This window comes from Anarhichas minor, unplaced genomic scaffold, assembly GCF_050575085.1.
Source record: "Anarhichas minor isolate MPS153535 unplaced genomic scaffold, ASM5057508v1 ptg000045l, whole genome shotgun sequence".
Lineage (NCBI taxonomy): Eukaryota > Metazoa > Chordata > Actinopteri > Perciformes > Anarhichadidae > Anarhichas > Anarhichas minor.
Genome location: NW_027466491.1, coordinates 3,653,140 through 3,676,337, shown reverse-complemented (window position 1 = coordinate 3,676,337; position 23,198 = coordinate 3,653,140). Strand labels below are relative to the sequence as shown.

Genomic DNA, 23,198 nt, shown 5'->3' with positions numbered 1-23,198 from the left:
TGTATTTTAAGGTTGAAAACTGTCTAAATAAAAATGAGTAGCTCAGTTGGAAAATCAATAATTATAAAAACTATTACTTTCTGTTCCTGCCTCTGTAGTGAAAGATTGTTGGCGAGCGATGACAATGTGCTCTTTTTCATGGTACTTTAAAATAGACAGTGAAAAGCTATAGCTATAGCTAAGGCATATGCTTTCTGTGGGTGAGAACCAGCTTTTAATTACCACATGCAAGCATGGGTAGAGCATAAGAAGGTCCGTCTGTGCAGCACATAAAAAAGGCTTCGAAATGACCACCTAAATATTTAATGTCGTCACTTTTGTGGGGGTCGATCTCTTTCAGTCTTTATCTTTTTATAGAGACCGAACTTGTAAAATATACCAGCTTTTGTCAGTATTTGTTCATTTGGAGATAGATTTTCTGTTTTCTTCAATCATATTGTTGTAAACCTGTGTGGTGGTGTGTTGTGGTGTGCAAGACCTTTACCATGCTATAAAACACTCATCTACAGTTTTGTTTTTCTTGCAGGCACAGAATGATAGTATTTATGAATAAATATTAAAGCTCAGCAAACTCATGTATATTAAAATTGAGATACAAAAATCCTAAGGATGCACCACTGAGCATTTTAAGTGTTGATACAGATTTGGTGTTAGAGTGGTTAGCATATAAAATTAACAAAAATCGCTGAAGTATATAATATCCCTCTTGTTTTCCATACAAATATGATAATCAAAACTACTTTTACTCCCCAGCTACAATCTGTTCACCTAGAATATGTTTTATGGTATACTGGTGCCAGTCTATTAGCTTTATATTTGCAGTAGTTGTTATAAAAAAGCCCCTAAAATCCAGGGCAGTAAATTTACACAGTATCAGAGTAGACGAAACAAAATAAAAGTATAATTTCCAAGCCTTATTATTGTTCCATAGCAGCACTGACTTAAAAACTCATGACAACCTACGTAGTATTCAACAGTTTATTATACATCATTGTGACAAAAACACAAACATCATTTGCTGTTTTGTGACTTTGGCCTTCAACTATCTGTCCTTTGGGGGATCCTTCTTCCTGCGTCTCTGGTGGTACCTGTGAACAGTGACACAGAAGGAAATTCATTTTGATCAATGTCTATCTGATGTATTTTTGTCAGCTCTTACACTCTGCTTCAGATATATACTGCAGTTACAGATACACCTATTGTGCAATGGAAGAACCCCTAAAAAATGACTATAAGAAGCCTACACAAAGTACATAAGGTGTCATTATCAAAGTTGGCGAATGAGCTAGTCCCGATGGGGCAGCACTACATTCATACTAAGGCAGATAAATACAAGATAATTGTATGCGTGTACTTACTGTCCTACTGGATACCACCGGTGTTTGGTAGTGAAAAACATCTTGCTTAGCTCCTCTATAGTGGGCCCTTTTCTGTCCTTCAGCACCTCCTTGCTGAGGTGGGCCTTTAAAATCTGGTCATGGGTCTCGACCGAGTTGTTCAGCGGGTCTGGTCGTTCTATAGGCTACAAAGATTCACCGTCATGAACAAGGTTCCCTCTTACATAATTATACATGTTATGTTTATTTCCAGCAATGAACTGTACGTCCTCTCAGACAGAGGCAGGAATATCAGCTGTGCAGGGAAAATAATCTGCAGGGTTTTATGCCCCAAAAAAAAAGTCTTTCTCTGGTGGAAATTAGTGCTACTCAATGAGATAAAGTGACAACCAACACATTGATATGCATGAGGCTAGAAAGCGCTCTGTTACCTGGGTAAGCTCATAGGGAACGTCGACAGTGGGATGGTAGCACACTATGGTTCCTCCATCTGAAGTCACACCGATTTCCACATTACTAAACCCAAGAAAATTAGAGGTTATTGTCCTGATCACAATATCATATTTACTTTATTATTATTATTGTATGGGTGCGTTTAAGTGCGTCTTAGAACCATAGCTAGACTGAATATATATGAGCGTTTTTTTATTACATAAACACAGTTAACGTCTTAACATACCAGTTCGGGGCATCAAGTGAAGGACCACTGACACTGGACTTCTGTCTCATTGGCACCAAACATGCTGCAGCAGAAATGACAGGTGAGACACACAGATACTAACTCGTGCATTTAACACACTTCACGGGACTTCTCAGCTTCTCAGCCAGAAATCAAACACCACATTTGAGAGCATGAATCTTCAGACCACCGTCAATGCTTTCTATATGATCTTAAGACAGAGGGAGGAGCAATAAGTTAGGACACCTTAATTACGTGGCTACCCATTTTAAATTTGATTTACATAAAATACACAGTACACACGTTGAGTGCAAGCCAAATCTAAGTGTTTACCTGCTGAACATATTCTCAAGGTTAGCCTCTGTTAGCTTTTACTCCCACCACCGATGAGCTAATGGTCAGAAACGGCAATTTATAACAACCTCCATCAAATACCTTGTGACTCAGATATCAACAGAACTTACTTTGTACGTGTCGTAGTTGTGTGCCGTTAGAAAGTCGCTTTAAGAGACTATGTAGCTTGCACAAATGACCCGACGCCATGCTAAGCTCTGCGGAGTTACTTTCTGGTGTGCATCACTATAATAGTTCCGTCTTAGCGCTCAGACTCACTCAGTTTAGTTCCACTACTCGACTACCAGCCTTTTCCTCAATCCTACCACAGTACATTATTATTTTTTAACTGATACGTGCACTATACGCTTGAACAAACGATATACTTCTTGTGTCTCTTACTTATTTAACGTTATTTATATGAAACACATTTAAGAGTTGTGTCCACTCTTTACTTGTCAGGGCTAAATAATGTTTTTAGTGACGTTACATGTATACTATGGCAGGCATGTGTCCTCTGAAATGGTTTCCGAGTGTAAATGTAACACATTTTAACACTCTCTCCAAAGGCCAATCTTCTACATAGCTTCAGATGGCAATGTTGGGAATGACATACTCAATTGAAACTTTATCAATTTGACCTCAAGTTTGGTCCATTTTAGACAAAGATATTATGTCACTTTGCATCATCCACTACGACGGTGAAAACCATCCGAGGGTCACAGATTCCAAAGAACAAAAGGTTTACACATTTTATGAACTGTATTTATTTACTGAATAGACATTATTTTTTTTAACACTTTGGCCAAATGTAAGAACACAGGCTTCTTTTAATATTTCATTATACCAGGATGCAATGTTAATGTGAAAATAGTTTTAGTAGCATATTACATTTGTAAATGTATAAAGAAACTGAAAACAATCTCTGAACAATTCAAATATTTGAATCACTGCTTCCAAATAAAAAGCCCAAATAGATTCTTTGTAATATTCACTAATATGAATACAAGAAAGATATGTCTCTTCTTTTCTTAACACAACTTCAAGTGTGCCAGCTGCTGTTGTTAGCTGTGCAGAGAGACAAGCTGAACAAGTCTTTCAGGTATGTTAGGTCCAGTTTGCATTCAGGCCAACCTTTCAAATCCTTCAAAAAAAATGCAGCTTCATTTATTTAAATCCTTTTTGCATGAACTACTGCACTATGAAGGAACACAGCAACAAGAGTTTATTCATGTTTACAGGTTGTTGACGCGTCACTCGGAAACCTCCATCTCTGCTGTGGCTGCAGTGCTGGATACCTGTGAGCCCGTGTTCGGCACCAAGCGTTCCCGGCTGCCAAACACCTCAGCCACTAAAAGGGAAACATCACAATAACATGTGAGCATTAGCAATTTAACAATTGACTCCATAAATAAAAGGTCAGTGCTGAACTGTGTAAAGACCCTTATTTAACTTTTTAATATGATTTCAATGAACAGCATTCCTTTTGCGATGTTTACGTGTGTGATGTAAAGAAAAAGGAAAGAAACTATACCTGCAGCAACATCACTTATATCCCAAACCCGCAAGCCTTCCCTCTGTCCCCCGAAGGCATAGACGAAGGGCAGGTCAGGGCAACATGACGCACAGAAGAGTACACCCTGTCAACAGGTCGGGGAGAAAGTTGTTATAACTTTGACGTTGCAAAATACTTTTACAAATGGATTGGGGTGGAAGAATCTGAGATGTACATGCTGCATATGTAAGTTCTTACCATTTTCATGTCTCGCGAGTGCACCAGGTTGGGCTTATTGCCCAAAATGTCCCAAATCTTAACGTGTTTGTCAGCTGATGAAGTGACCAGGCATCCTTTGATCTGGCTGCTGAGGTTCAAACCTGCAGAATTGTTTAGATTAGATTTTTCATTGTACAGTCAATGTGCCTTTGCAAGAATTGAATTCCTCCATGAAGCAAACCTAGAACCAAAGCATGGGCAAGGATCCGCTTAGTTGTCCATCAACGTTGTTTACAGAAGGAAATTAAATGGTGGAAAACATGTAAGAGGAAGGGTCCCTGCTGGCTGGATTGGCTGTTACTCACCGGGCTCATCCAAATGTTTTCAAAGACTGACTGAAAACAGAGCCGCCACCAATTTCCCCAATTACTCTGGTAAGTACCAACAATGCTGAACCATAATTTCATCCTTCCTAAATGACTCATGACCAACTGTCTCACCACACACTGCAGAACAACAAGTGCCGAATCATTTGTGCTGTTTGAATGATGGCTAGGCCGCACCGCTAGAGCCTTTCTACTTCCACTTCCTACCTGACACTTCTTCGTCGTGAGCCCTCAGTGTGAAAACCGGTTTATCTGAGCGTGCGTCCAGGCAGTAGATGAATCCATCCTCTGTGCTGGCCTGAAACGCAAACACAAACTCAAGTTAACCACTGAGCTTGTGACAGAAATAGAACAAGCGGGATAAACAAGGTTTATTGCACAATGACCATAAAGCATACACAGCAGGTGTATTCGTAATGAATATTTACAACCGTTTAAGTTTAAAAAAGGAAAGTGGTTGGAATATTTCCGTTAAAATAGAGCAGAAGAATTTGAGCATCTACCAGGAAGTTCCACGGTGAAAAGTGGTCCCAGGTCAGCCGCTCCACTTGACCACTAAATCTCCAGGTCCGGTTGCTGTTGTCTGGACTGCGGCAGTCATACAGGACAGCTGTCCTGAAAAGAAAAAAAATGTGTGTATCAAACTCATTGTGAATGTAAATCTTTGTTAACAAAATCTGTGCATTTCCTTTCACCCCATCCTATAAACTAATGTCAATCAGAGATTACACTTACTTGTCATATGATCCTGATATCAGAGTCTGTGCTTCGAATGGGTGGAATGATAACGTCTGAACCTGAAAGATTAAAAAAAAGAAAATCCCAGAAGCTGAAGCCTGCAAATTATAATCAACAACACACTTTAAATTACATCCAGCATCATTATTTTTCTCATTACTCACCTTGTCAGTGTGCCTGTGCAGAGTTGTGGCTGGTTTTCCTTGAGTAAGATCCCACAAGATAACCGTGTCATCTGCTGATCCACTGGCCAACACGTTTCTAAGGACGAGAGTGTACACATACACAGTCATGGTCCGTAAACACAAGAAGGAAATACGTCTGTATAATTCTGCACATCCGACAGCTATCTGGTGCATTTTAGGATTATCTTTTTTCCAGTGCTATAAAAACATATATATCCTGACCTAATCAGTCTGTTCCAGGATAAATCCAGCACTGCGTCCGTGTGCCCCTCGACAGGCTCTGCCGCTGCCCCCTGGCGTCAACGAGAACACACAGCATTGTGTTAATGATATATAACAAAGCAGGAAATAATGCAGGAAGGCAAGACAAGCAAGTCGACTATCAATGGTGTCAAACATAAAAAAAAAAAAAAATTCTCACATCCTAAAAAAAGGCATGAAAATCATTACAATGTGACCCCATTCTCATCATACAGATGCTTGTTTAAGACAGTATAAGAACAGGTTTGTACCTTCTTGCTCTTTTTCTTCTTCTTGGATGGCTGTTTACTCCCTAAAGAAAAGACTGGCTCCAAACAGTCCACCACATCCAGGTCCCACACATCGATCTTAGGAGTCATGTTTCCCACTGCAGCATAGTTTCCTGTAATAAGGACACAGAACATGGTAAGAGAAGTACAGTGGCACATGCACATTAAACACATACAATTCCTTTTCGTTTTAGTTTAGCTTAACATTAAATATGATGCTGAGAACTAGTTCTGTTGAAATCCATTACTGTTATGTATATGTCAATACAAAGTTAATACAAACTGAGGCTTGGTTTGGAGAGGAACAGGATTTTTGTAAAGGTTCGTGAGAGCAAAGCTGAATTTTTCTTACCAGGTTTTTCTCCAGGACTGGGGTCAAAGTTTAGCCACTGCACACACAGTGGGTAAGCTGGTAGCAGAATATCATGATGAACATACAGAGAGTCCTCCTCGGAGTTATAAACTGGAAAGCAAGAGATCAAGTGTTTAGTATAGACTTGAGAAGAAAAGGTTTACAACAAATATTGATAATTTATTTTTACATTTACACGCGTCATGCATTTAGCTTATATTCTAAGCTAGAACAACAAAATCCAAACAAAAGAAGACATTTCTCTGTGTCTTCAGAAAACCTGCTGTCATCTCATCATGTCACTTATGAAGATATTTACCATGGATCTCCAAATTGCAGCAGTCCTTCTCTGCCCTGCCTGTAAGGATGAGATTGTCACCGGGCTTGATTTGGAAGTCTTCTCGCTCATATTGGTCCTTGAGGGAAGAACAAAGGCAGCTGAGCAATTTGGCTTAGACAAGATACAATGGGTATCAAAATTGTTTTTGTAAAATTTTCCAAATTATTCTTCCCCAATACCCCCTTAATATCAGATCTAAAGCATCAGAGACACAATTTGAAGGCTTTTTCATAGGTTTAATGACATTCTTGCACTGAAATACAAATTTCTACGTAAATTGTTCGTGGTTGAAATTAAGCTTTAGGTGCTACTTGAAGTGGGACTATACTGAATCTGCATTGATGTGATCATTGAGTGCACTTACTGTGTCTTTGAGGGTGATGTAAGGATCCTCCTCATTACAGCTGAACACTGTAAGGCCAGCCAGACTGTCGCCGAGACTAGCGGTCGCTAAATTTAAGACAAACGAACAGCAGATATACAGTCAGACTCAGATATCTTTAAATAGACACAAGTGAAGTGGACAGAATGAGCTGCAATTAGTTTTTCTGTACACACACACACACACTGTACATGAACACCTCCCCACTCACCTGCATCCTCTTCATCATATCTATCCAGGCCGTACTCTGCCAGCTCGTCTTCTTCCTCCTTTCCATCTTCATCGTCACCCTTTGGATCTCCAGCTACGTCCGCTGTATTACCATCAGGATTCTCCTCACAGGCTATACCTTCATCATCGTCTTCATCCTCCTCGGCTGCTAGGTGACTGATTTAGGAGAGTAGATAAAATTCAAAACAAACAAAAAAACATGACACCAGCTGTAACATTCTATTTCTATTCAGCACTCGATGACAGGTAATGCTTTTCACATTTGGACAATAGACCACTGCAGTAATGTGCGTTTTATTCCAACATACCCCAGTTCCTTTTTTGCATCAGTGATGATGCGCTGTAGCTCCTCTTGGCTCAACTCAACCTGAAATGGAATAAAAAACGTGGCTTAAACAAGTAGATACGCTCACGTGTCTCGAGCTGTTATCAGATGCAAGAACAGATAGATCTTTTGATAACATTTTGGGTTGAATCCTTAAACAAACAGTGGAAGTACAAATAAACAAAAGTTACTACTGTTAGATAATTGAACAAAAAAATGATATGACTTTTTATTATATTTTTGGAAAGGCTTCGATCTAATAAGCACCTTGTTGCCGCTGCTAGTACCTGTTATTATAATTAATTCGTTGACTTGGTTTTAATGCAGCACAAATTAAGATTTCCACAAGGACCTAAAGGCCTCCTAGTTAAAGTGTATAAATACAGTAACTTGGGCTAACTTAGGTCATTTCATTACATTTCCACAGCCTTAAGTGCATTTTAAAATACGTTCCTGCATCAACATCGGCTCAGTTGCTCGATTACTAACTTATAACCTGTTACATAGTTAATACACGTTTGTAATTATTCTACAACGCAGAGTGTAACATTTCCCTTGTCACTTGTGGCAATTTAACCACTTGTAGCATTGATTAAATGAGGGTAATTTCAATTATATTATAATGTAAAAAAATTGTCGAGGGACACATTACCTTTAAAGCCACCTAGAAATATAAATTACAGCCAAAGGGCTTAGAGTATTGGTCATTTAAATGAGTATGGTAGCATATAGTGTATCTCCTGCCATGTTGACAAATTAGCCGCCTGTCTGCTAGCATTAGCTAGCTGAACATGAACTTACTTTGTCTGGGGTTTCCTTTGCAACGCCTCTCCCCACCCATCCGACACAAGTAATCTGGGCACTCATCTCGGAGAAACCGTGTCGTTTATCGATCAAATACAATACAATATGCACACATGTATCGGTTGACAAAATTGTTTCACCTCAGGCACAGCAAACAGTGAAATGAGCGTACATGTGAGTTAAAATGGGGCCTGTGTCGCTTCTAGATGACGTCAATAGAGCGTTGGAAAATATGCCTGATCAAAAATGTAGAGCGGTAAAGCCACCCACTGAGCTGCTATGTCTTAAAACATACAGTGCTGCTTTGATGATAGATATTTTTTAAATATTGTAAAGTGTTTTAATACCTGTAGCAAGAACCTGTAAAATACAACTCCAAGCAGCTTCAGCATGAGACATTTGCCAAATATTCTGCAGTCTCTGTTCAGGAATTGTTGTGTTTTGTTTATATAGTTTCTGGCATTTGTACCAACCAGGTCAAGGCTTATTTTGCATACTTGCACAATGCATCTGGTAAGCAATGAAGATTGTATCAGCATGACATCATGTAGTTTCATGCAGAGGCTGTTTTTTATTTTCATTTTTCATCTTGCTGCAGTGATGTAGGAATGTACTACAGGCAATTGTCAATACACTGTGACATGACTGATGTGTTTTTATTTCAGGTGCAACAGAGCACACTTCTAAATGCATCCCAGGTGAAAGGTAGAGAGGTCGGATAAATAAATAAAACATACAATGGTGGAAAGTCTTTTTAATCCTTGGAGAGTCTTTATAGTAAGACTTAATACACATTTCATGGCACTGACAAGATCAAACAAAAAGACAAGACGGATACGCATCATCAGATATTGCTGGTATATGATAGTTTGCATACATGTTGGAGATAGTACCATAGTTTAAATCACAAGGCGAGGCAATAATGCAGCAGAGGTGTTGATCTAAGATTTCAGCAATGACACAGGAGAAGACTGAATTACTGTACTGCCTATATCACAGGATATAACTTGCAGCTCAACATGTTGTGCATTGCAGTGGTCATGGCACAGGAGTGGAACTCTGTAAGTAAAAAGTGCATAACAGTATAGTAGATGAGAGTACATGAATAGAGAAGGAGACAGACTATACTTCCATAGTCAACTGAACCACTTCACAGGGCTGCAATTAATTCATTTAATTTAAAATATTGGTTAAACTGAATCGCATTTTGGTGTAATACCGAAACAGCGTTCAGTTTTAAATTATTCTTGTGGTTTGTAAACGTGAATACATCAAACCTTTATATGGCATCACTTTGGAATTATCTAATAAATTGACTTTCTGAATTGTAACTGTAATTGAATCCCCTCCAAAAATTATAACAACGTTTAAACCATTTGAAAGGCTTACAGAGATAAAAGTATTCAAGGCACATTTAGTCAGTATATGTGGCTTTAGGTCAGTTAGTCCATGTTTATTCTAACTCGAGGTATCTCAACACCTGTGTAACGTTGCGAGTTGTTCGACAGATCACCTCAGCTCTGTACTTTGAGAAACAGAAATGGAAGTGTAAAAAAAAAAAAATCTACATCAATCCTCAACATTGCATTGAAAAGTGGTGCATTTTTTGTAAACAATAATACTGATATTTCATGACAGTATTAAACTAAAAACGGTGTGACGGAGTGGCGTGCTGCTGTGCTGAGTTAAAATTCAATATAGTCATTAAACTAGAAGAAAAAAACTCAAGGTCTACATACTAGCTTTTTTCCAGAGCTTTCAACCATAATATAATCTTTCATTTTAGGCCAACATGGATGAGAAGTCCTATGGACGAAACATCTTCATTGGCAAATTTCCATCTGCCAATGAAGACCATGTGATACTGCTGAAAGCCCTGGAAGAGCTAAGCTACGATTGTTTTGTTTGGTTGTATTTTTTGCTTCGTCCACCAAATAGTTGGTGTTAATTATTAAAAATGTGAGGCACTGATTTGACATCGGTTTCTCGTTGCTGTAACATCCAGCAAGTCATTTAGCTTAATGTGTGTCATCCTATCTGAGTTCTTTGTGTTTAGGATATTCCGTTATGTTGTTTAAAATTGTTAAAAGCTAAATCTAATAAGATTAAAATTCAATACTGGCTTCAGATTTGAACAAATTGAACTCCATTCCTACTTGATAAGGTAGTGCAAAACACTGCCATGTTACTTGATTGTCCTACACTTAGTTTGTGCAGTGGCACTGCCAGCTGCAATACGTCAACCTGTCTGTTAGATTGGTCAGTATGAGAGGAAAGTAAAAAGAAAAAGACACTCTGAGAGGTGAATGAGGCTAGATGCACTGTTCTTTCTCCCTTTGCATGCTTTCACCTGACGGGAGTCCAGAGTGTGAGGACAGTAGACAAGGGTGAAGACTATACAAGTGGTTTCTCCTTTCTCTGTCCAACAGTCCCTCAAAGTCCATACCTTGTTCCAGGTCTTAATTTTGTTACTGGACCACGAGATGTTGGTCAGTATTTGAAGAGATATGGGTGAGTGCTGTAAAGAACTGGGTAGTCATGTATATACAGTATGGTCTGGTGTCTTCTTCCATACAGTTTACTCTGAGAAACCAAGTTCCATCTCCTTCGAGTACTTGGCAGTCCCGTCGTCGACTGGTTTCAGACGTTTGGTCACCAGCTTGAGGTTGGTCTCATGGAGGATAACCTGGGTCAAGTACTTCTCTCGTTTGATCTGTTCTCTGACAGCGTATGAGACGTCTGGGATCGCGTAGGACAGGATGAACTTCGTGAGGTAAACGATGTGCTGTGAGGAGTAGAAGAAGACATTAATACGTTTTGATAATGAAAGATTTGTTTTAGTGTCAGAAAGATTTCCTGTTATGTTCACACTCACCTCTACAACGATTATAAAAGCCATTTTGGCAGCGATCACATGCCAGTAGTAGATAGTGTACTCATACTGCCTCGGGTGCCCAGGAGAATACCGAAAATCTCGATACCTAAAGGAGGAAATTTCATACTCAAACACGATTTGCCACAAAGCTGCTTCTGACACCAGTAGTCTATTGAGCTTGCCATCCTATTTTATTAGTCTTGTGTAGGCAAACATTTTGAAATGGATGACAGGTAATATGGAAACTGGCCTTCTCTTGATATTCAAACAAGGGACATTTTAATTCAGCACACACAGATGGCCAATCTTTGTACCTGCAGGTGGTGATGTTGTCAGGTGTCTTCAGGGGCTTGCTGACGTTGGAGAAGTCGTTGATGTTGAATATAGACAGCGAGCTGTTGATGTAGCCCTGCATGGTGTTGTTATAGTGATCTCCATATGGGTACACAGAGAACGACCAGTAGTAGACCAACCGTGGAATCATGTCGGATGTAAAAGCGATGATCATGGCCTGTTGAGACACCAGGACGCCAGGTAAATGTAGCGAAAGCAGAAAAGTGATCATCAACGCTATCGTCGCCAATAACTCTGCGTAAACAGTGATCTCACATTTGTTGCGACAGCCAATATAGCGACGCTATAAAGAATGGGCTGCCAGGCCCCTATATCCTGCGCCTTCTCTGGCACGATGCGGCGAAACTGAGTGGTGATTTTCCAAGCGTCAACCCGAATCTCAAACAGGTTGTTGACCAGAGCCAGGAGCGGCGCCAGAGGGAAGGAGACAACGAACAGGGTCACAAAGCCAAACTGGATGACTGAAAGAGACGAGACGGGCACCGTCAAGACAATTCAGTTGCAGCAGGTATTTGTATATTGACTACTTGTGTGTAAATTTCCCTCAGTATCTCTTGGTTATTTACTAACTGGTTTCAAACCAGTTTACTGAATTGGCTTGCACTGTTAAAGCTTAAGACACGGGACACGCCGTGAGAGTGGTGGTCTTCTTGTCCAACTGAAAATATTTCTTTGAACATCATCATTGAATATTTCAATGAAATGTCACTAAAACATTTAGTAAGAGCAAACCACGACTGTATGAAGGACTTAGCTTGTGTGGCGCAACCTGTTTTGTAATATAGAGATACAGAAGTCTAATAAGTCTGAACTTAACAGCTTGTGCAACCGGCTCCAGGTGCAGCTTTAAATGTGGCAGACGGGGACTTACCCATCTCCAAATATTCATGGAACAGTCCTAGTTTTGCGAAGGGCTGCAGCTGGTAGTCCTGCTCCCAGCGAGGAATCACCTTCTCTGAAGGCCCACGAGTGCGGTAGCGGAAGATCATATTTTTCACCCACCTATGGAGGGGTGAAAGAGATCATATAGTAACAGTAGCTCAGTATGACGATGGAAAGCTTGTGTATGATTAGCTATTAGCCTTCTTTGTAAGCAGCAAGTTCACTGATGTTCACCTGCTTCTATAAGCCGACACTGTGTTGCTTAATTGTATTACTATCGTTTTTATATTTAACGTAAAATTGTTTTTAGATTCTGACTTCTTACGGTAGCAAGACCTCTTGGAAGTTATTCCAGATGGCTTTCCCGCCCATGATGATGGAAAGCTGAGTCGTCAACTCAATCAGACAACCACCTGGATCACACTGCAGGACAGCAAGACACACAGCGTGAGTCAGGAGCAACACGCGAATACATTAGACATGTAACAAACAGCTGGACGGACAAACTGCACCTCCTCGTTCCGGTATTTTCCCAAGAGGTAAACAGGATTTCCAGGATAGCCAACCGCTTTCCCTTTGGCGAAGGCGATATAGAAACAGGAGGAGTAATAGTTGATGAACTGGAAGAGAAACATCTTCAGGGTCAAGCTGTTCTCGTAGTCCGTCTTGGTCCGTGGCAGCTCTGTTGTTGTGTCAGACAAGAAAAGGATTTTCGGATTAAACCACATGCAAGTCAATACTGGGGAAAAGTATAATTCAAACTCACCAAAGTCTGTGATCCAGATGGCGACCCGCTCATAGAGAATGTTGAGGATCATAATGACAACAAAGCTGATGAGGGAGGCTGTGACAGAAGTGGCCATCTGAGGCGTCACATACTCCTTTAAGGGCTCCAGCTCCTTCAGGTCCTGAGATCTGAGTTCAGCCGAGAAGGCAAAAAAGGCAGCCAGTCGGTAAACAATGATGGCCACAATGGACGCCAGGATCAACAGAATCTAAAGGACAAAATAGAGTTGAAAGATTCATGAATATTGTGTTTGTTCTGAAATTGAAAAAATGGGGAAAAGCTTTATTCGATGGGTCCGTCATTTCAGAAGCACGTCCTAATTATTCTATTTTATAGAAGTTTACTGGAAAGAACTATGAATTTGGTACTAATTGTAGGTAAAGTAGAGGTCATGTTCAAGTAGTATACTTCCAATAAATAAGTTAAGAAAAACCTAAGAATTCAATGCACACCACGTTAGCTACATGCAAAAACAATATATATTCCAATGATAAATGAGTAATGTATGAATATTTACATGGGTTTAAATGTACCTTTCTTTAAAAAAATATAGTATTTTCCCAATCATTAGTACCAAATAACATATTCTTCTTAGGAGCTTGATAGTGAATTGCTGACAGGAAAAATACAGTGTTACCAAGAAAAAAATGATGACATTGAAATAAAAATGACATTTATTTACATTACCCAGAATATGACTGTCCAAATTCCTATCGACACCCGAACACATCGTCCAAAGGCTGAAAAGGGCACCTTTTCTTTTACCTAAATCACACACAAACACAGTCATATACTGGGCTTTAAAAACAACATGGCAAGACTTAAAACTCATCCTGACAACATAGCATTTTCAAATAGTTCATACATTTTTGAACAAAACTTGTTTGAATCCATCTTTATTTTTTTCTTGGCTGGTGTAGTTCTACGTTATTAGCTGCAAATAGAATAGAATAAAATGTGCATGTGATTTTTACCCCTGTGATAGGGTTCTTCCTCTCATTGGTGCACTTTGCTTCATATTCTGGGCGAGGTTGCTCTTCCTGCTCCAGAAACTCCACAGTGTCCCACGTGTACTCCAGCTCCGCCTGGTAACGCTTCCAAAACTCCAGGAACAAAGTGACTACAGTCAGGAAATGAACAGGAGCAGGAAAAACAACAGGAAGGGCGAGAGTATTGTCAGTGTCTTCCTGTGTCTGTTTTGCCTTTAACAATGCCAAAGATGAGCACAAAATAAACATTTCAAATGGTCAGTTTTAAACACAGCTTCTGTAAGTGATATTAGCATGCTTGCACACGCTCTATGGGAACCGTGAACATGAACGAAGTCATTACCTGGTATGTTTTTGACATTGTATACAACTTACCCCAGATGGACATGAAAACTGCAAACACCAAGGTTCCAAAGTTATCAAATATGCAAAGTTGCTAAAAGAGAATTGAAAAAAAGACAAATGTGGATATCAAAATTGTGACAGTTCTGTCCTGCTTACATGCAAATCAGTTCCAGGCATAACAGTTGTGTGGAAATAGCAGCATGCATTACAATATGCAAAAGTCAGTTCTTTTTTTTTTGCATATTGAGCGACATTAGCGGGAGGACAAAAGCTTTGTAGAAACACATAAAGTCAAACTCACTTTGGAAGCTTCACAGGTGCTGTTCAACCTCCAGTATTTGCATTCTCTGTCACACTGCGGACACATCACAATATTCCCTCCAATGTCAGGGTTGCACACCTCCATGCTGCGGTAATTGAAACATGAGAACAGAGATGATCAGACTGGGAAATCTCCAAAATATCCTACGTCATCAAATTACAAGTTCATCATTCAAAATCTACAAGGAAACGTACCTCCAGGTGCTGGTTTCTTGGGTCCTGTATCCATAAATGAAACAACCCAGTCCCACAATAGCAGCCACAGCCAGCATCATTGTGTAGAAACCCAACCAGGCAAAGTAAATGCCGATCTTCTCCCCATAATACTTCCTGTGGAAAAAAATAATAAAGAGTGTTAATCTACTGTGGCTCTACTGTTCACAAAAGGCTCTGCAAGGACAAAGACATCAAAACGATTGTATTTGTTCCTGCTTGTCACACAGCGAATACAACTGCAGTCCAAAACTGTTTATGGACAGTACAAAGGCGTTTCAGTTTTAGCTGAACTGAAACATCATCAGAGAGTCAGTAAGTAAGGCTTGTGTTTACCTAATGTGGTTCAGTGGTTGCATCTTGTAGAAGCTTTTGGGATGAGCCCATTCTTTGTAGAGCAGAAATCTCTCGTTGGGGCAGCTCTCCTCTTCGGACTTGGTATTGAACTTGCACTGAAATAATAAAAACGATACAAACAAAGGGAATTTTGAGTAAATTCTTAGTTCATTAATTGCATTACGCCATGCTAAATATGGATGTTACAAACTGAAAAAGGCCTAAACCATACCTACATGACTGTAACATGTAACTTACGTCATGGAGGGGATAGGCAGCTTTGTACACTCCTCCATCCAGCAGTTTGGTGATGCCAAACTTCTTAATGTTCCCTCGTACTTCATAGGGGGCACGACTCAGGATGTAATATGCCTGGAAGAAGAAGAGGTTTTCGTCTTTAAGCTACCAATCTGTTTACACACTCATCAAACGTATAATAGGATGGTTACAACCGCCAAACACCGTCCTATGAAAGGAAGTTGCAGGCAGCCTGAAACTGACTGCCACAACATGAGGCCACTTGCCATCCTGCTCCTCATGGACGCGGTGAAGAAGACGTCTTTGTCCCTCACGTGGAAGTACTCCAGGCGGTCCTTGTCAAAGGGGGCGGTGAAGAACTCCGCGTCCTCGGTGATCAGGTCTTTGTTGGGGTAGAAGTGCTTGGTGATGCAGGAGAAAAAGCGCCACGGGGAGGGCTGCGAGGACAGGTCGTTGGGCTGGATGGGAAGCTTGATGTGCAGGACCTCGGCGTAGGTGCACAGCACGTCCCACGGCATGTGGACTTTCACAAACAGCAGTTTGTCATCTATTACCTGCAAAGGGCAAATAAGCAGTGCGTTAAGTATTAGATTGCAGTCAGATAAACCTTCTGAAAAGTGTAATCTACTTACAGATTTTGTCGCCTCCAGCTCCATTCCCATCTTCATTAGGGAGGCCTCGAAGTACTCCCGCCGCTTCTACAGTGAAAAACACACACAAAAAAAAGCTTCCTGAATTAATGCTCCCTCCTCCTCCTCTTTGGCAATTATGATTCAGTTTATGTACCGGGTGACTTATGTGCCAAGCCGGCAGTGTAAATACTGTGAGCATTTATCAAAGGACTTTCACGAGGGATTATCTATATACACAAAATGAAATGGCTTTATTTATACTGTGGTAATGTCTTAGCTAAATAATGTGCCGACACGTTCAACCTTCATGCGATTCAATTTGCCGTTATTTGTTTATATAGGTTTATAATTGAGCTCATTTATTTGGACACATGACATTTCCCTAAGATGTTTCCGCTGCACACACAGGCAATGAACGGCGGCACTGCAAAGCAAGTCAGAGCATGTTCTTGTTGGTGGCATGTCATCAAACGTTACAGGGAACTGAATCCCGGACACAATCTTTGAACTGCTACACAGCTTTCCCAAAACCAAAGACGCATGAAAAAGCATGAATTAGTATGAAAAAGTACAAAACAAATAATACAGAACGGTAGAATTAATTGTTCCAACTTCTTTGTTATTTGATGAGTTGGGATCAACCTTCATGTAACACCTCGACACATTTCCGCTTGATGTCAATTCTAAGGAATACCTCCGAGAGACAAAGCACACGTCAAATACCTTCGCTGCTTTCAGGGTGGATGTTTTCATGACACACGGGGAATACATTCCCCACATGATGTGCATGAACACTTAGACAACCATAGTAAAATATTGAAAGAATTATTTTAAGATAGCGATTTAGCTAACACTATCTGAACTGAGCCACACCCTTTTCCAGCCGTTAAAGTTGGCGCAGAAGGTTTAGCAACTTGTGTTTGACCCAGGTTAGGCTCTGGAAAAACAAAGTAAAGGGAGTGCCTGGTAGAGACTGCTGCTCTCCCCATCACTTTTTGGCTTTAGTTTGCTTTGGGATGATTACGAATGAGCGATTGCCTCAGTCCCAGTGAATCTGTGATCGCTGCACATCTAGGTTTGTGTTGTGTAAAAAGTAGGTAGCATGTTGAACCAACATTTTGTTTGCTTTCAGATTTACTCTATTCAATTGTGCCCCAGTTGAATTTACTCATTTGTTTGTGAAGGTTTATGGACCAAAATTATACCAATGCATGAAGTTCAAGTTCAGTTAAGGAGACTTATAACCAGACTGATCTGTTTTTGTTTTGTTTTGTTTTTTCAGTACGTTTTTGGGGATTTAAGTGAAGGATTAATGCTCAACTTCCCTCAGGGATTCTACCCACTGAACAACTGAGTCACAATGCGTGTTGAATGAAGGAGAAGTTCAGTGGTAAGGCACTTTCAGAACCATGTATGCCAAGCTGTTCCCATTGCTGGATAATTAATGCGTTATTTAAGTTCCTGTGCTGAATAGATACGAGTACTTCATTTAAATTCACAGTCCTGCTGCGAATCAAAACTCCCTTTACAAACAATAGAGTTTGCATGTGTAATTAAACACACAAGGCATGTCACGTGAATATGACTTACATTTAGGTTCCATGAGAAAACTACTACTTACATTGACAAAAATAGTATGTTATTTGTTAAGACAAATCTTAATCTTAATTTTAAAACTCTTTGCCTAAGGATTTGGGATGCTGACAGGTTGAAGTTTCTCTACGCTATCTAACAGCGGCAACAAATTGCTTAAAAATACTAAAATACCCAAACATACCACCTTTTACAGCGGCTCTCTTTTTGTGAGTAGATTACTTTGTTCTAAGATGATGCACTGTGCTGAACCATCCGGCTCAAAAAAGATCTCAAAAAAATGAAAGACATACCTTGTGCCGCTGGAACGTGTACCTCTTGTCAAAATCCTCCTTATCCTCATCCCCGTGGACCAGGATGAAGTCGATCCTCCTCACGCCGTCGTTGAAGAACAAGGAGTCGGGTTTGCCATTAAACTCGACCTGAGGGCAATAAGAAGGCCCGTCAGGTAAGTCCGTAGACTCATACTCATACTCGTCTTCCTCCATAGCGCCGTACATGTTGCACACTGAGACGAGACGGGAAGTGAGGAGAGGAAGAGGTCCGTGTGCGTGAGATATTGTTGAACACTGACATTGACCGGCCTATTTAATGTGCGATGTGGGCCATGCAAGAGGAGTGAGAAGTGTAAACAAACATTATGATACCCGCCCTTTCTCTCTCTCTCTCTCTCTTTCTCTCCACACAATCACACTTGTGTCATCAGTAGGTATACACAAAGCTCTTGCATGCATGCATTGTATATGTAACTACATGCATGGTTTCATATGTAAATGCATTTCATCTCATGTCTGTTTTGTGTTGTGATTTGGTGTCTTGCGGTCCAGTGATCCGCCATCTGTTTGCTAAATTATTGTGCTTCAAGAACAGATGAAGAACAGAATATTCATATGAATCATTACAAATACAGGTGCATTTGAGTGATCTGCTGCTACTGTAGCTGACATCAACATTGCGGTGTTGACTCACCAGTACTGCTTTGGTGACTGCTGCTCCTTCTTTAATACTGTGATACGTCGGTAAAAACTCCTGGGGGTAAACTGTGAAAATAAGACCAAACACATACATGTGAATACAGACGTCAAAATAAACAAATTTACTTGAGCCCGACCGCTACATTAGCAGGCTGATATTATCATGTTGTTACCATTATGTAAAAATGATATGCAGCAACCAATACAAATTTCACTACATTTTGCATATTTGTAAATGTATATTAGGTGTGTCACAGTGTCAGGAAGACGGTTTTAAAAAGATTTAATATTGATATCCTGTTAATAACACACACACATGATCATTTAGATAGAATAATCCTGTGTATCTTCAATGGTTACATTCTCTCCACCTCCCTACACTCATATTTAGAGTGTAATTAATTTGCCAATAAAGAGGCAAAACGCACAATAAACAAAGATTGATTTATGGCATTATTTATCAAAGGCTCGTCTTAACTGAGGTCTGTTTGTCAGTAGTGAACGCAGCTTCACCTGAGCCAGCAATACGTTCATAGGTGCATTGTGAGTACTGTAATATTATTGTAAAAAAAAACATTTTAGAGATCATTGATGTTGCACTTCACTGTTAAAAGTTTTTTTTTTTGTACACATCACTGTGTCTTGTTTACATTTTTTAAATCCCTCTCTTAGAGGTGAACGATAGGCTCAGCTGAAGTGAAAAAAAAAAAATCAGAAAGACGACTAAAAACTCATTACCTTCACTTCTATTTTCTGAGAAGTACATTAGTATGTCACGCTCCTCTGAGTCACCTGCGGGGGACGGACTTACCGTCGTCATACATCCGCTTCAGCTGTCATGAACCTACAGTTCAGCTGAAGCTGTGCTTGTTGCAGCAGAGCAAATATGTCCAACTTAGCACGTGTATACGACACATTTATGTCATGTATGTACGTTTACATGACGTAAAAAAGAATAACAGCTGATATTCTGTTATCAGACAGCCTCAGCTGCTAGCATGTCCGTCCTGTATTTGCCGGTAAAGGTGCTGCTGACCTCACAAGAACTTCACATCCACACAAACTCTGAGCCGGACGACGTTCATGTTCCACCTCAGCGGTGCTCACTGAAGCAGCGACGACTGTTACTCATTTCCAAACCAGTCGGAGGGTTTATAACCAGTGACCCTCCTAATACAAGCCTCACCAAACCTCACGCTGTTATTGTTGCATTTTGTTTGTACTGCTTGCCTCGCACACAATGGCCCACTCGCCACAATGTTATATTACTCCCCCGGAAAAAGAGAAGAACCAGGTCACCACCTACTGCAGTGCGGTCGACACATTTAGAAAAATACACTCGAAGATGAATTTAGAAATCTGCTCTCAGTATTCACACCACTGACCGCATCAATACCACCAACATTACATGCATTGTTTTATGCCTCATAATTATATTATACATAACAGATGACATTACATCCAACATGGAAGGCCCTCTAATCTTTCCATATGAAGCAGAGCGCGATGACAAAACTAACTGAAGACAGATGTTGTTTTCAAAACACTGGCCATAGTAACACTCGGGGAAACTTCACAGTGGAATAAGTGTTCATCACAAGACTTTCCTTTGACAAAGTCCTCCAGGCTAACAGTCTGAACTCAAACAGACTTTGTTAAAGTCAGTCAGTATTTTGGCCAGTAACGAAAGGCTAACCCCACTTTTTTTTTACACTGATGTATTGTGGGCCTAAATCCTCCCCTGTACGCTGTACCATGACTGTAATATCACATGATGTTTTTTAGTTGTTTGCTGCAGACTGGAGGTCACACTGTACCCGATTAGTTTTTTTTTCTACAGTCACTTTGGTGTGTAATATAAATGAAATGTGCACGGGCTCCTGAGTCATTAAACCCAACAGAAACGCTGTTACGAAACCTCTGCACCCTACAGTGATTCTTTTGAAAAGCATGTTGAATGCTCACGAGCTGTCTGCAATAAAAATCTACTTTCTTGCCACAACCCACCCACACACCCAGCGCTCACTTCCTCTCTAGAGACCATGCTCCATGACAACACACAAAATAATAAAGGCATGACTAAAAAAAGTATTGTTTTTAACTTCCAAACTTTGATTTTGTGCAGCACGAAACACATTTTATTTGACCAAAAGGCTAACATTTAAAACACTTAAATCAAGCCCAAAAATCAGTGCCCATCGCACATATGACAGGAAATTCCTTTCTGCATCAAAAACTGGATCATTTCGTGACATCTGGTACAAGTCAAGTGTCTTTCACAGGAACAGAATCTGCTCTAAGATCTGGCTTCAGTCTTAGCAGTTAATGCCTATATATGTTTTGCACGTGAAATGAGATAACTGATGATACATTTTCATTGAAACTTGCTTCCAGCAGTCGAGAGACATAGCTCTCACCCTAACATGCTAATCTGTAATCATCAATGCATCATGTTTACTGTACCAATGTGCTGGCAACATGTTAATAATCAGACTTCCTGTATCACCGTAGAATTACTTTTGCACATTATTAAGTTGAAACAAAACAAATCTTATTTTTGCTAATGTTTCTTCTGCTGCAATCACTGCATCACAGGCTGCAACAAAGCGTGGCTGCAATAATTCATAACAAGTGAATATAGGCTCCATTAAATAGAGTGCACTTAGTGAAAAGCATTAGACACTTCCATATGGTCAGGGCCTTCTACATAGTCACAACATCCTCACAACTTACGTTAACCCAAAGGACCAATTATCTCTCATTCAGGTGTGAGAAGAAGAAAACAAATGCATGCAATACCAGACGGTAGTCATTGTGGGCAAGACAGGACATGAAAGAAGCGTATAGATTGAGAAATATTTCCCACAACTGTGGAAGCTGTACAGAGATTCACTCTATTCCAAAGTTAAGTTGCAGTTTCAGTTTGGAGCGTCAGGAATGTAAGACATGCAAGGAACAAAAGAGTGTTTCAAAATGCGATCTGTTCTAGTTTGAAGCCTTCCAACGGCCCACACCAGACACATATGACAAAAACAGGGACTCCAGATGTTTTTGGGGGGGGGAGGGGGCAGTTTTGATCGCCCAACATCTGTTATTAATATCAATTTGTAAGGCAGAAGTGGTGTTGTGAGCTTGTGCTTTCTTAAAACTGTGTGCACCACACCCACACAGTTGTTCTGCTACACATGCAGCGTGCATGACTTAAAAGCTTTCGACCATTTCCTTCTACTCATTATCTACCCTGTAAAGGTGACAACACCTCATGTTTCATGATGGCATAAATGGGTAAATTATAATGTACATGTCCAACAAGGAAATCATGAACTATATGTACTATTAGCAGACCTCTCAACCAGAACAGTGATGTAGAATAAGTAGAAGTGCATTTAAAATCTGGAATGATTAGCAACAGAATGTGCCAAAAGTAAAAAAGCACTCATTACGCAGACAAATGGCGCAAAGGAGTAGAAAATTGCACTTAATGTCGGCTACTTGACTAACGTTACACCACTTTTTGAGTAACTTTAAAAGTTGTAGGGGAGGGGGGGGAATACACCAATCAAAGCATCAATGTTTACACGACAACAAACTATAAAGTAGGCTGGAGCAGTGGATGAATGAGTGGGAGGTTAGCTAACACAGCCAGAGGTGAACATGACCTAGATGTGTTTCAAGTATCACATGCGAGTAAACCCTCACAGCGCGCACACCCACACAATAAATCTCTTGCGAGAAAACAAAGCTGTCCTCTTACCAACGTCCTCTTCTATCATGCCCAATACAGCATCAGACTCCATCTCATCTGTCTCAAACACGGAGTCCATCTCGTGGATGTCGTTATTGCTCATAGTCCTTGTCGGGGGTCCCGGCGCACAAAAAACGGAGAACAACAAAACAACAACTTTGCTTTACCGACAGATTACTGTGTATTACAATAGCTTCAACGCGCAGCCCCGTCCTCCACGCATTCTGTATCTATTTCTCAGCATGGATTCAGCCGGCTAAAGTTTCGCTGAAGTTGCGACTTGAGAGAATGGAACAAGTCTCACGGGCGGGGTCGAAGGAGGAGGAGGAGGGTGTTGCTGTTCTTCAGCCACATTTGACAGTCAAGTTACGCCCACTCAATTCCTCTGAATTTTGTTGTTTAGCGTGCTGCTTAACGCATGAACACACTTGGCATCTAGGTGCATGTGGAGAAATATGTATTTTGTTTTGAGATGGTTTGAGATGTTTGGCATTCAGGTAGCCTCAACAGCAGGAACCAGTGCTTTGTACGCTGCTCTAAATTCATGCCATATGATTC

General features: G+C 40.3%; 3 protein-coding genes across 3 annotated transcripts; all 3 read right to left on the bottom strand.

Annotated features, from left to right (window-relative positions):
• Positions 1 to 964: 964 nt before the first annotated feature.
• mrpl42 (mitochondrial ribosomal protein L42) lies at positions 965 to 2,611 on the bottom strand. Its single transcript, XM_076111651.1, has 5 exons — positions 2,481 to 2,611; positions 2,017 to 2,080; positions 1,769 to 1,853; positions 1,359 to 1,522; positions 965 to 1,088 (listed from the first exon to the last, which is right to left on the bottom strand). The coding sequence occupies exons 1-5, from the start codon at positions 2,557 to 2,559 to the stop codon at positions 1,043 to 1,045; spliced, it is 438 nt and encodes a 145-aa protein (XP_075967766.1). The 5' UTR covers positions 2,560 to 2,611; the 3' UTR covers positions 965 to 1,042.
• Positions 2,612 to 3,092: 481 nt separating this feature from the next.
• pwp1 (PWP1 homolog, endonuclein) lies at positions 3,093 to 8,520 on the bottom strand. Its single transcript, XM_076111720.1, has 15 exons — positions 8,334 to 8,520; positions 7,516 to 7,574; positions 7,188 to 7,363; positions 6,959 to 7,044; positions 6,574 to 6,670; positions 6,255 to 6,365; positions 5,885 to 6,015; positions 5,595 to 5,665; positions 5,352 to 5,448; positions 5,185 to 5,246; positions 4,953 to 5,064; positions 4,657 to 4,747; positions 4,103 to 4,224; positions 3,884 to 3,989; positions 3,093 to 3,700 (listed from the first exon to the last, which is right to left on the bottom strand). Exons 1-15 carry the CDS (start codon positions 8,397 to 8,399, stop codon positions 3,603 to 3,605), a joined length of 1,485 nt encoding a protein of 494 aa, XP_075967835.1. The 5' UTR covers positions 8,400 to 8,520; the 3' UTR covers positions 3,093 to 3,602.
• Positions 8,521 to 9,073: 553 nt separating this feature from the next.
• ano6 (anoctamin 6) lies at positions 9,074 to 22,964 on the bottom strand. Its single transcript, XM_076111692.1, has 20 exons — positions 22,650 to 22,964; positions 18,891 to 18,961; positions 18,215 to 18,343; positions 16,329 to 16,394; positions 15,963 to 16,250; positions 15,697 to 15,810; positions 15,439 to 15,554; positions 15,085 to 15,219; positions 14,870 to 14,975; positions 14,599 to 14,659; positions 14,209 to 14,354; positions 13,922 to 13,999; positions 13,214 to 13,442; positions 12,960 to 13,129; positions 12,773 to 12,870; positions 12,437 to 12,567; positions 11,821 to 12,026; positions 11,526 to 11,722; positions 11,212 to 11,317; positions 9,074 to 11,121 (listed from the first exon to the last, which is right to left on the bottom strand). Exons 1-20 carry the CDS (start codon positions 22,741 to 22,743, stop codon positions 10,915 to 10,917), a joined length of 2,748 nt encoding a protein of 915 aa, XP_075967807.1. The 5' UTR covers positions 22,744 to 22,964; the 3' UTR covers positions 9,074 to 10,914.
• Between the last annotated feature and the right edge of the window lie 234 nt (positions 22,965 to 23,198).

Excerpts from the sequence above, each read along its gene's own strand:
- pwp1 (XM_076111720.1), bottom strand. The coding sequence starts at position 8,399 with ATGAGTGCCCAGATTACTTGTGTCGGATGGGTGGGGAGAGGCGTTGCA. Across the intron at positions 6,671-6,958 it reads ACATCACCCTCAAAGACACA|GACCAATATGAGCGAGAAGA; the intron begins GTAAGTGCACTC and ends TCTTCCCTCAAG. Across the intron at positions 3,701-3,883 it reads TATAAGTGATGTTGCTGCAG|TGGCTGAGGTGTTTGGCAGC; the intron begins GTATAGTTTCTT and ends TTTCCCTTTTAG.
- mrpl42 (XM_076111651.1), bottom strand. The coding sequence starts at position 2,559 with ATGGCGTCGGGTCATTTGTGCAAGCTACATAGTCTCTTAAAGCGACTT. Across the intron at positions 2,081-2,480 it reads ACAACTACGACACGTACAAA|CATGTTTGGTGCCAATGAGA; the intron begins GTAAGTTCTGTT and ends TTTCTGCTGCAG. Across the intron at positions 1,523-1,768 it reads TTCCCTATGAGCTTACCCAG|CCTATAGAACGACCAGACCC; the intron begins GTAACAGAGCGC and ends GAATCTTTGTAG.
- ano6 (XM_076111692.1), bottom strand. The coding sequence starts at position 22,743 with ATGAGCAATAACGACATCCACGAGATGGACTCCGTGTTTGAGACAGAT. Across the intron at positions 18,344-18,890 it reads CAGTCACCAAAGCAGTACTG|GTCGAGTTTAATGGCAAACC; the intron begins GTGAGTCAACAC and ends TATTGCCCTCAG. Across the intron at positions 16,395-18,214 it reads ACACGTTCCAGCGGCACAAG|AAGCGGCGGGAGTACTTCGA; the intron begins GTATGTCTTTCA and ends TTTTCACTGTAG.